Below are 11,545 nucleotides of genomic sequence, written 5' to 3'. Positions count from 1 at the left end.
CAGTAGAGTGACCTCCTTCTTGCTCAGTTTACCGTCCAGTGAGTGCTCACTGGAAGTATTAACATAATACTAAGGACACTGTAATTGTAACCCATGAAACTCACTCTAAAACAATATGTAAAACTGGCAAGCACTGGATGTATTTTTCTATAATGTTGAATTATTAAAAATACTATCATAGCCAGTGGCTCACGCCTATAATCACAGCTACTTGGGAGGTAGAGATGAGGAGGATCACGGTTCAAAGCCAGCCTGGGCAAATAGTTCACAAGACTGTATCTTGAAAAATACGTAATAAAAAGGTCTGGCAGAATGGTTCAAGTGGTAGAGCACATGCTTAGCAAGTGTAAATCCCTGAGTTCAAAATCCCAGTACCACCTAAAAAAGAAAAAAACCACTAAAAAAGCCATGTTTCTTTTACAGGTTTGTGAATTAAATATGCTATATTGTTCTAAAATTCTCTGATTATTGAGGCTTGAGATTTCTTTAAAATGAGTTGGTTTTCAGAGCAATCATCAGCATACACTATGCACAGGAGAGGAAAAGATCATAAAGAAATTCTCCTACAGAGGTCTATAGGAGAATCCCCAGCAGGAGAATTCAGTTTCTTTGTTTCCTGAGACATCCCACAGAGACACCTGAGGCTTCTGAGCAGTTCAACAGCTGTTTCCCTTTAGAAATGGCCTTAGTACAGGAAATGGTCTAGCAGAATTAGAACAGAGACTTTACATATGGTGATTTAAAGGTCATCAAGAAATAATGACTGTCCCCTGTTTTGGAAATGACCATGCTTTTAGAAAAGTGACAATAAAAAGTTTCTATGATTTCTCATAGTTTATACAACATTTTCCTTTAAATCAATTTTCATTGTGTTTTTCTTTCTAAGTTCACTCACAACACTTTCAGGCATTTTTTTTTTAACTCAATAAATTTAAACATTAACCTTTTAGAAACACATCCATTTTATTCAGTTGATATAAAAGTAATATTTACATAATGTGGGACTACATACATACAGTGGTAGAAAATCTAGAATGAGAGCTAGGAACTTGCCCTAAGAAAAAGCATGACAATTTAAAATCATCCTGTTAGATTTGCTAATCTATTAAATATGGGATGTGTCATGATATTGGAGATCAATTAGAAAAGTGATTTTAGCTTGAGTTGCTCAGGCTTCACTTAAGGTGCTGAATTAAAAATAGTAAAAGAGAAAAGGGGAAGTTGAGCCCTCTGTGGATGGCTGAAGTTTAGATCACAGGTAGTTGTCCAAATAAAGCTGTTAACCATGCTAGTGTAGTCTGTGATCAGAAGTCTTTCAAATTTTTTGTGTCCTATGGGAAGAATCCATGGTATAACTAACACACGGGTGTAAATGGAGTTTGATAAAGGTTAGGGAAGGAAAATACAAACGGGAGCAGAATTGGGGCTCAAATGGAATCTGGAGGCCTAAAGAGCTGGCTTCTGCAGGTGTTTTAAAACCTACAGTAACCTATTGGAAGGGGAACCAGGTGATTCCCATCCAATAATCAATGAGTGGGGTGGGGCGTGGGTGGTTCCAGCCAGGTGAGGGCAGTTCCTGAGCCAAAGCATGGTTAATCTAAGATAATATTTTTCTATAAGTCCTGAAGTTTCCCTAATTTTAGCCTACCTCAAAGTGAGAATTGACCTTCTAATAGAACAAGAGCATTTACTATATTAAGGAAAACTCCAGGTGAAATCTTGAGAAAATTCTCTAATCAGCAAACAAATTTTCTAAAAAAACAAGAGACTTGTTTTTATCTAAAAACATATTTGTAATGAATTATTTTGTGAGAAAAATAGCTTGCTTTTATGAATGTAGTGATATAAGAACATTTTATTTAGTGTTTCTGGTGTGAAAAGGGATAATGTATAAAGGGAAAAGCAAACTGTGCTCAAACAACACAGGTTCTCTGGAGATTATCTTCGACAGCTGGTTTGTCTTAGAAAGCTGAATGTGGCTAGAAATCAATCAATGTGGGTACTATTTAAGGAGATCATTTCTTTTGCGGTTGGAGACATAAAGTCTGTGCTCCTCTAGTGTAGCTATTGGCTGTTCCTCTAAAATTGCTTGATAGTAGGTCTCGAAATTGTCCCCTGTACCTCATTAAGCCCCATTACAGTAAAGAGAAGTAGCTCCTGTGCAAATCCAACCTTATAGGCCAAGGTATTATTGAAGGGGTGAAGGGCAGGGACTGGAATTAGCTCTCTTTCCTACTGCCTTAGTCCTTAACTCTTGCACAGAAAATGCATAATGGTCTGTATCTAGTACACCTGGATGCAAGCTGCATCAAACTTAGATATTTCACTAGTACATTCCTTTACATATCTTTTAAAAACATGGTCTTCAGAATCAAAGCCATTCAAGGAGCTTGTTCATTTGTAGCTTTCTAGGTCTCATCCTTTACCCATTAATTTTGACTTTCAGAATGTGAGTCCCAGGATCTGCTTTTTAACAAATGTTCTATGTGATTCTGATGTGTCCTCTTACCCAGACTCTTCTATGAAGTTTCCTAAGGAAAAAAACACTCTCCTATATCTGTTGCAGTCTCAATATCAATGTACAGTCTGAACCTCCTAATAAGTATTGAATAATTACTGCAGAAATTAAAAAAGTTAAAAATCTAGAAAACAATGATTATAAATGGGACTCATTTCAAGGGTTGAGACATTTTTACATAAAAATTTTAGTACTTTCTAGTTATTTCATCTTGATGAGAAATCCTAGCATCCTAAGATTTGATACTGTAGTTAGTACTTTTAAATGAGTGTAAAAATCCCACTAAATTATTAAATTGCAATATATTTTGTGGTCCTGGGGTTTAAACTAGGGCCTCACACATTCTAGACAAATGCTCTACCACTTGATCCCCAGCCTCTGCAAAATATTTGTTAACACTCATACTTTTAAGTATTAAAAATTAAAATAGTCATTAAAGGAAATAGTAATGTACTTTGACATAATTTTCATCATATGATGGGACCATTTTTCCCCACGCAAACACATCCTCTATTATAAAGGAAATATACACACATGTACTTTTCAAAAACAGTATGGTAGGTTTAATTTCCCATTGCTTGTAACAAGTAGTGAAGAGTTTCACAAGGAATTGAACTGATGACTTGCTAAATCATGTAACTAGAGGACCATGTGACTACGTCAACCTTGACTGTTGGCTATAAAAAAGAGTGTTTCTTTCCATCCAGTGAAGCAAGAGTTGTAATTTTCATGGTATAAAACAAGTAGCTACATTTTATTTTAACTAGGAAAGTGCAAAACATAAAATATTTTATCCAGGTGGGTTTTATTTCTTGTATAGTTGCATAAGGTAATATTTTCTCCTGGTAGCCAACTTTTTCACCTCCCTTGTAAGAGTTAAGAGAATTCTGAGTCATGTCTTTATGCATCCTTTTGTCTAGTCAGAAAAGTATAGTGTATTTACTGCACATTTGCAAAAGCCCCCAAGATTTAGTGTGTTTTTGCACAGATTTATCACTTTTTCACTCTGTCATTTATGGATGATTTTGCACTTAATGTTCAGATAATGATAATGCACTGTATTAGGTTTGTCAAAAAAAAAATTCACCTAGAAATAAAATATATTTGGAGTTTTTGGTATCTCTGGCTACCATATGTTTTAGAAATTCATGAGCTAACAAGGGAAATGTGTATATATATCCAATAACTCTAATACACTGGGATTTTGCAAAATGTAAAACATTTTGGAACATTTAAAAGAATTTAAAAATAAGCATATTTTAGAAATTACAATATAAACAAATAGCGTTTCTCCTTTAGATGCTAATTTTACTAAATTTTAGTCTTGTTTAGAAATGTTTATTAGTTTTACAACCAGCCTTGTTAAAATTAATTGTATAGAAACCTCTACTTCTAGAAAAGCTAAAGGAAGATGGCTCAATTATACCCTTATGTTGCAAGGAAAAATCCACAAAATGTGTAAAGCAACAGGTTTTAAGAGCGTGGACATCAGGAAACAAAAATGACCCATAAAAAGCAAATAAGGTGAGGCTTATTACTGCTTAAGTTACTTCCCTAAAAGAGTTCTAAAGATGTAGAATGGGACAAGCCAGCCAGCACCCACTGTGCATGAGTGTGAGGGAGTTACCTGAGACCAAGTTAAAAATTTCCTGAAAGTATGAGAATTTCAGTAGCAACTATTTCTGTCAACCAGACTGGAAATCCTCATCATTCACAGAACACTAGCAGAGTACACAGTACACAGAGAAATCTTGCTTTTTTTTTTTTTTGAGAAAATTTAGTTCTAGACAGAGCGCTGCTGTGTTTCAACTCAAATACTTTAAAAGCAAGCCCATCTCATCTAATCAAATGATTTACAAGTCACTAAGCCACAATGAGATGGACATCTAATAAAATCATTATGTTTGAAAGTAGCTTTACCATATTGAGGCTCACTGACTATATGGAAATGGTAAACCACTTTGGAAAAGTCAGCTAATTATTTTTAATTTTTTTGGTGGTATTTGGGGGTGTGAGACAAGGCCTTATGCTCGCTAGTCAGATATTCTAGCACGCGAACCATGCCCTCAGTCCTTTTTTTCTTTTTCTTTACTTTATTGTTTTTATAATAGAGTCTTGCATTTTTGCCCAGACCAACCTGGACTGTGATCTTCCTTTTTATGTTTTCTGTGTAGCTGGAATGACAAGTGTGCACCACTGAGCCCAGCCATTGGCTGAGATGGGGTTTTGCGAACTTTTTGCCTGAGTTGGCCTTGATCTGTGATCCTCCTGATCTCCATCGCCCAAGTAGCCCTTACTTTGGAAAAGTTTTGATTGGCAGTTTTAAAATGTTTGCTGTGGTTTGGACACAAAATTTCCAATTGTGTGGAAACTTAATTTTTATTATGAAGTATTATGAAGTCTTAAGAGGGTAGAAATTTAATTTGACTACGTTGGCTAGCAATAGGGCTTTTTGGAAGTGATTAGAATTAGATAAGGTCACTGAAATGGAGCCTTTATGATTGAATTCTGGGACAGTGACCAGCCAGACACAAACACACATGGACATGCCTTATTTTTCTCCTGATAAGTGATGCTTCTTTGCACCATTTCAGGATTCTGACAGTAACAAGGCCATTACTACATAAGGTCCTTCAACCTTGTACCTCCAGAACCATTAGCTAAAATAAGCCTCTTCATAAAGTAGGCTGCTTCAGATAGTTCATCATATTAACAGAAAATAGTCTAACACAAAGGTTAACCATATACCTATCACATGATCTAGCTATTCCACTCCTAGATATTTACACAAGAGAAATGTTAGTATTTGCTTGGGACAACCTATAGATGAATGTTTTACAGATGCTTTACTTAAAATAGTCAATGATTTGAAACATCTCAATAGATTGTTTGAATAAACAAACTCTGATATAGACATAATACTCAGCACTAAAGAGAAATGCTCAGAAATATTACATGACATATGACTTCATATACATGTGAGTCCAGAAAATACAGACTTATCTGTAATGACAGAAAACATTTGGCCTCCTGAGCACAGATGTTTAGAGAGGGGTGAGAGGCAGGGATTATAAGAGGATGAACGGAAACTATTGGAGGTCAGATATGTTCATTATCTTTACTGTGTTGATGATTTCACCAGAACATATAACAAATGTGTCAATTTATATACTTCAAAAGCATATATTTTACTATAAGTTAATTTTACTTCAATAAAAGTATGTTACAAATAAAAAATTGTCATTGTAAAAGTCAGTGCTTCTTTAATTTGCATGTACATTGAGATCAAGTGGGAAATTTTAGAATATCCTGATATCTATACCCAAAGATTTTGAGTTGTTTGCTCTTGGGTGTGGTCTGACCTTCAAGTTTTAAAAACCCTCCGGTGATTTTAACAAGTAGCAATTTGGGAGTTTTTGGCCTACTATTTTATTTTCTCTGTACAATTAGAAGTATTTTAACCTCCTGAGTTTTCATGGAAGATAGAATTTAGTCATTGGTAATGAAAATATTTTTCTCATGGAAAGAATCTAGATAGAATTTCAAATGGAAGTTTGTGTCTCTAATGGTAACTGTCAGTTATAAGAACAAAGGAGACAAAGATATTAAAATAAACATATACTGTCTTTGCAATTTCAGCAAACTGATATTTTTTCAGTTGTCAGTGACCCTAATGATTGTTGAAATTTTGGGGATCATTAAATTTTGATAAAAAGACATTTAGTGGAGAATTTCTTAATGCTTGATTATGAGATAAATCGGAGCTCAGGAGGAGAATATGAAGGTCTACACTCACCTTGGCATAGATGCAGCTGTCATTGAGTCTTTGCAGTGAGCAGTTCTTGTCACACAGAGGGCACATGAAGACTTCTGTTGCTTTACAAATTTCTTGGCTTGAGAAATGAAAGAAACAAAGCAAGGCAAAACAAAACACCATGAACTTCTGTCTCTAGAAAATTCTCTTAGCCCCTGGAGCAAACCCTGATGGAAGGAGCAAGGCATGGAGGGAAAGGGAAGAACAGAAATAGTGGGGAATGGTGAGCAGTATGGACAGTCTTTACACTATGGCTTACCTTCAGTATTCAGTATTTGTGACACAGGGTTTTGTTTGTCTCTTTGATTTTAGAAAACTCTGTCAAGATATTATAATGATAATAGGTTGTATTTTACTTGGTGTGACACTTGGGCTTCCATTTGTTTGTTTATAAAGATACTTTTCCCTATGATCCCAGAGCACTCAGAATAATTTTGTGAGGTATATCAATGAAGTGTTTTGCTTGTTGATGAGTTTGGTTGTTTTGTTTGAGACAGGGTTTCATTATGTAGTGTAGACTGGCCTCAAACTCATGATCTTCCTGCCTTAGCCTCCTCAAGATTGGAATTGTAGGAGTATTCACTACATCTGGCAACCAAAGAAGATTTAACCAAGTACACAGATTTGGAAGGGGCTGAGCTGGACTCAAACCTGACTATTCTGACCTCTCAGGTCTAGTGATCATACAATTTACGACCCACACTGCAGGACATAACATTGGTGCACAAAGTTTTCTGGGAATTGAAGGGGTTATTTTGTATGTGTGGTGCCTTGACACACACGGTCATGATGACATAGTTTTTTTTTCTTAAGTATATTTCCAATGAGGATAAAATTTTATGACATTTATCTCTTCCATTTTGTGGCCACTGACCCTTGAAAATCTCAGCATACATCATAGATGGCTTCATGACAAGAATAGGGAATCAACAGCAATTTCTGAAAAGCCTTGTATACTCAGAGCTCACAACAATCTATTCTTTAGATGTTTTGTGCCTTTATCTGCCATAGGTAGCCTTTTCCCACTTTGTGTCTTGTAGTAAATTTTCTTTAAATAAATCTACTCTGGAAATGTTGAAAAGAAAGGCTTTAGAAACTATGTCTGGAAATACAACTATTGATACAAATTTAATTGGTAATGTTTACAGCAAGATTTCCTGTTTTTAAAAAATGTCTATGCTCAAACAAAAAAACCCTGCATGTGTATTTTAAGTGTGAGATGGTTATAACCTCAAGTCAAAATGAGAATACATAGTAAGCAGTGATACACATAAGGATGATTTACACACAGTGGTTTACAGAGGGCAGAGATAGACTCATGCTCATTAAATTGCTTAGTCTTCATCCAAAGACCAGATAATGGCAATTTATTAAGCAGAGGAAACAAATGTTTTATTTAAGTGACTTGCTCAAGAGCTAGCAAGAGGTACTTTAGGGATATAAGCTTAGGATTTTCTGATTATAGATCCAGCTCTGCATCAACCATAGCATGTCTCAAAGAACAATACAGTAATTTCATATTTAAAAGGAATTTTTCTATCAACAATAATTGATAAATGATGATAATGTGTCTTATATACTACACTCTCATCCTCATCTTGCTAGTAAGGTAGGAGGAAACAAGTAAAACATGCAATTTAAAACCTAAAAGGAAGAAAAGATTACATTGCCTCTTAGCAATACTACTAATTCTTAGAGACAAGAAAAATTAGCACAGTTCTTGAAAAAGAAAAGTTTAAAGTAAGTTTACTTACTTTAAGTAAGTAGGTTTACTATCCTAATTCATTATATTTTACTAATGCCACAATTTGTCCAGCCCTCAAGGCTCCTACAGAAAAGGCATTAGAGTTGTTTACATTACACCATCTTTACTACCTTCTCACATTCCAAATGGTCAAACAGGACCATGGATTTATCAAAGTAATAAGACTCAAATCCCAGCAATTAGACTGGGTCCTGTTTCCCCTGGCATAATCATTAAATTCCCTTTCTGTTTGTTGTTCAAAGCTTTATTAAACACATAGCATAAAAGTATTAATTATTTTTGACAGCATAATTTCCCAGCCTATAATAATTTGAGTATCACAAGTTTCTTTGACTTCACTTAACCACTAGAGGGGGGTAGATGTTCCATCACGAAGTTTCTTAATTTATTTGAAGAGTATGATAATCTAAACTTCCACTCTAGTTGTGAATTTTTTTTTTGTTTTCTGTCTATGCAAGATATGCATATCAAACGATGATTGGAAAGACTAACAATTACTACCATTTAAAGAAAGGAGCAAAATGTCTAGTGGGGATGGATGTTTGGACCCTTCATTCCAGGGTCCCAGTGTTTCTAGGGACTGAGCTAACATGACAAAACATAGAACAGGAAATTCCTGCTTGGTGATATACATTTGTGGAGAATAGCAGAAAAGTAAGTACAAAGGAAAAGCAATATAACATTATGTCTAAAACATTGGTTTTAAAATCAGATATAATCATAAGGAAAATGCAAATCAAAACCACAATGAGAACCCCAGAAAAAAGAGTTTCCATGCATATTAGGATTAGTATTATGTTTTATTACTTTGGGAGTGCTGGGGATTAAACCTGGTGCTTTAATCATGTGTTAATTAATTACAAGTGTTCTACCACTAAGCTACACTCCAGACTACATTTTGTGTTATATTTTAAAAATAACACAGAAAAGAAGCATTGATGAGGATGTAGAGAAATTAAAAACTTTGCATATTGTAAGAATTCCAAATGTTGTACTGCTATGGAAAAAGAGTGTGTAAAGTCCTCAAAAAGTATAAAAAATACCCAGAACTACCTACTGACCTAGTAATCTTTCTAAATATATTTCCAAAATAAATAAAATTAGGATTTTGAAGAGCTGTGCTCTGTTCACTGAAATTTTATTAAAAATTCCAAAGATACAGAAACCCAAATTTCTATTGACTGATGAATTGATAAAGAAAACATAGCATATATGTATGATTCAGTATTATATAGCCTTAAAGAAGAAAGAACTTCTACCCTATACAACAACATAGATAAACCTGGAGTACATTATATTTAATGAAATAGCCATTTGTAGAAAGGCAAATACTGTATATTCCACTTTTATGCTGTATCTAAAATAGTCAAACTCATACAACTAAAGAGAGTACATTCGTGATTTGTAGGAACTGTGGGAAAAAGAGGATCAGAGAATTGGTGCTCAATCAGTATAAAATTTTACTTGTGTAAGATAAATGAGTTCCAGAGTTCTCAGTTAAATTGCACCTAAACTGTGTTGTGTATGTAAAATTTTATTGACAGAATACATCTATTGTTAAATGTTCTGACATTTTTTCACAAAAAAAGAATCAGATATAGGTTTGAAATTTAGTTGATCCCTTAATAGATATAGTCTCCTGGGTAAATTACTTACTTTTTTGAAGAATTTATTTGTCTGTAGATGAGAATAGTAACTGGGATATTCTACCTGGCACACTACTGGCACCTGACAAATGGAAGATACTATAATATCTAAGGAGAGAAATAGGAGAGGACTTGGAGGTTCTCTAAGAAGCAACAGCTTTGTAAATCTGGTTAATGCTGAGGATTGCACACATTTCTGGGTGAGTTCTGATGTCAAAGAGGCAAGAATGGGCCAGAAAACTAGGTTTTGCTCTTTGAATGGGTTTTGAAACCAGCGCCATGAGAATCAGGGCAGATGTATTGCTTATTAATTGTTAAAGCCTGTGATATGTTCTCTCCAATGCATAGATATAATCACATTTGGCTACATAGGACCACTGCATACATGTACTTACGTGCATGTTTGCATCCATTCAATAATCTGAAACTTGACTTTTATGTACTCCAATAATTAATTAGGGCAATTGAAAAATAAGATTGTAATTTAGTTGGCTATATCCTATGCAAACAAAATAAGCAGAACCACATCTCCAGCTTTTTAACATTTCACTACCTTGCAGTAAACAAAAAGGAACTTAATAAAAAAGCCTAATATGAATCACTGCAAAATAAAACCCAGTCTCCTGCCCACCCCCCACCAAAATAACACCTACGACTCAACCATGTCTGACACCTTGAATGGAAAATTTCAGTCCCCAAATTTTGAAAGTCAAGATATTCAGTGCTGCTTATCTTGGTTTAGAATAGAAAGTCTGACAGGATCTTAATTATAGTGTGACAGCGGTAGCAGTAATATAATACCATAAAGGACTAAAGAAAAGAGTTTGCTAATGCCTTTTAAATACACTTCTGTACTAAAGGTTAAAGAATAGTTATTTCATACAAGAGAGCCTAATTTACTCCACTGGTACAATAAATCAATAAGATCAGTAAATCTATTCCCTTTTGTTCATTTTCAACTTTGTAGGTGTGGAGGGAGGAGTGTATAGTTCATGGTAAGACTTTGTTAATATGTTTTCCTGGGAACCACCTTGAGCAGTAGTTATCAGAGTTATTTTCCACATTTGTTAATTAATCAAAAAAGAGTGCTTTTCTTTTCAAGACACAGTAACTCCAAATTACTACCTGTCCTCTGAGCTTCTGAGATTACTGACTCAACAGCATAGAGGGATATCTAGAGTGGGCAGAAGTTTGTCCAGGAACATACTGCCTTCCAGAGTGCAAGTCTGAAAAACTCTGAAGCAAACTTTTGACTAGATGAAATCCTTATGAGCAGCAGGTGTTTCTTTGTTTTCATGCTAATTCTTACTTGGCATTATGAAGAACAAGATGACTCTGAGATATCAAATCAAGGAACTTGGTTATTGAATAGGACTCAACTCAATGAAGATACTTTGTTTCATATATATATATATGAAATTCAGGGAAAGTAGCTTTAAGATTCTCATATTACCTAAGAGAGTAAAGTATGGTTGCTGTACTTCCTATACAAGAATGAATATAGAATTTTTAAACCTATTGAAATCACTATAGGAAGGGGACTAAGGTAGAAAAAGAAAAATAGAGGAGATGAACCAATTTGAGTTATAATACATATATACATGAAAATGTCACAAGGAAACTCCCTGTATGGCTAACTTAAACAAAAATGTCAATTTTTTTTCTTTTACAAAATTGGAGAATAGGAGTGCCTGGGGTGGGCAGTTGGTTCCAGTGGGAGGGGGAAAGAAGTGGGGAAAGAGCATGGGAAGGTGAAAATAGTACAAATACTGTGTACACACGTATGTAAATGGAAAAATGAT

The 11,545-nt window shown here is 34.7% G+C and overlaps 1 protein-coding gene across 2 annotated transcripts in view; it reads right to left on the bottom strand.

The window, feature by feature from the left end:
- Ano3 (anoctamin 3) overlaps positions 1-11,545 on the bottom strand; it is a 286,849-nt gene that overhangs the window by 85,780 nt on the left and 189,524 nt on the right. For both annotated transcript variants that reach the window (XM_074043012.1, XM_074043020.1), the window contains one exon: positions 6,315-6,411. In XM_074043012.1, the coding sequence (XP_073899113.1) occupies positions 6,315-6,411 (97 nt within the window). The remainder of the gene's footprint in view (positions 1-6,314; positions 6,412-11,545) is intronic.

The sequence above is a fragment of the Castor canadensis genome, chromosome 1 (assembly GCF_047511655.1).
Source record: "Castor canadensis chromosome 1, mCasCan1.hap1v2, whole genome shotgun sequence".
Classification (NCBI taxonomy): domain Eukaryota; kingdom Metazoa; phylum Chordata; class Mammalia; order Rodentia; family Castoridae; genus Castor; species Castor canadensis.
The sequence above is the reverse complement of the archived record's forward strand: the minus strand, read 5'-3'. Positions and strand labels throughout refer to the sequence as shown.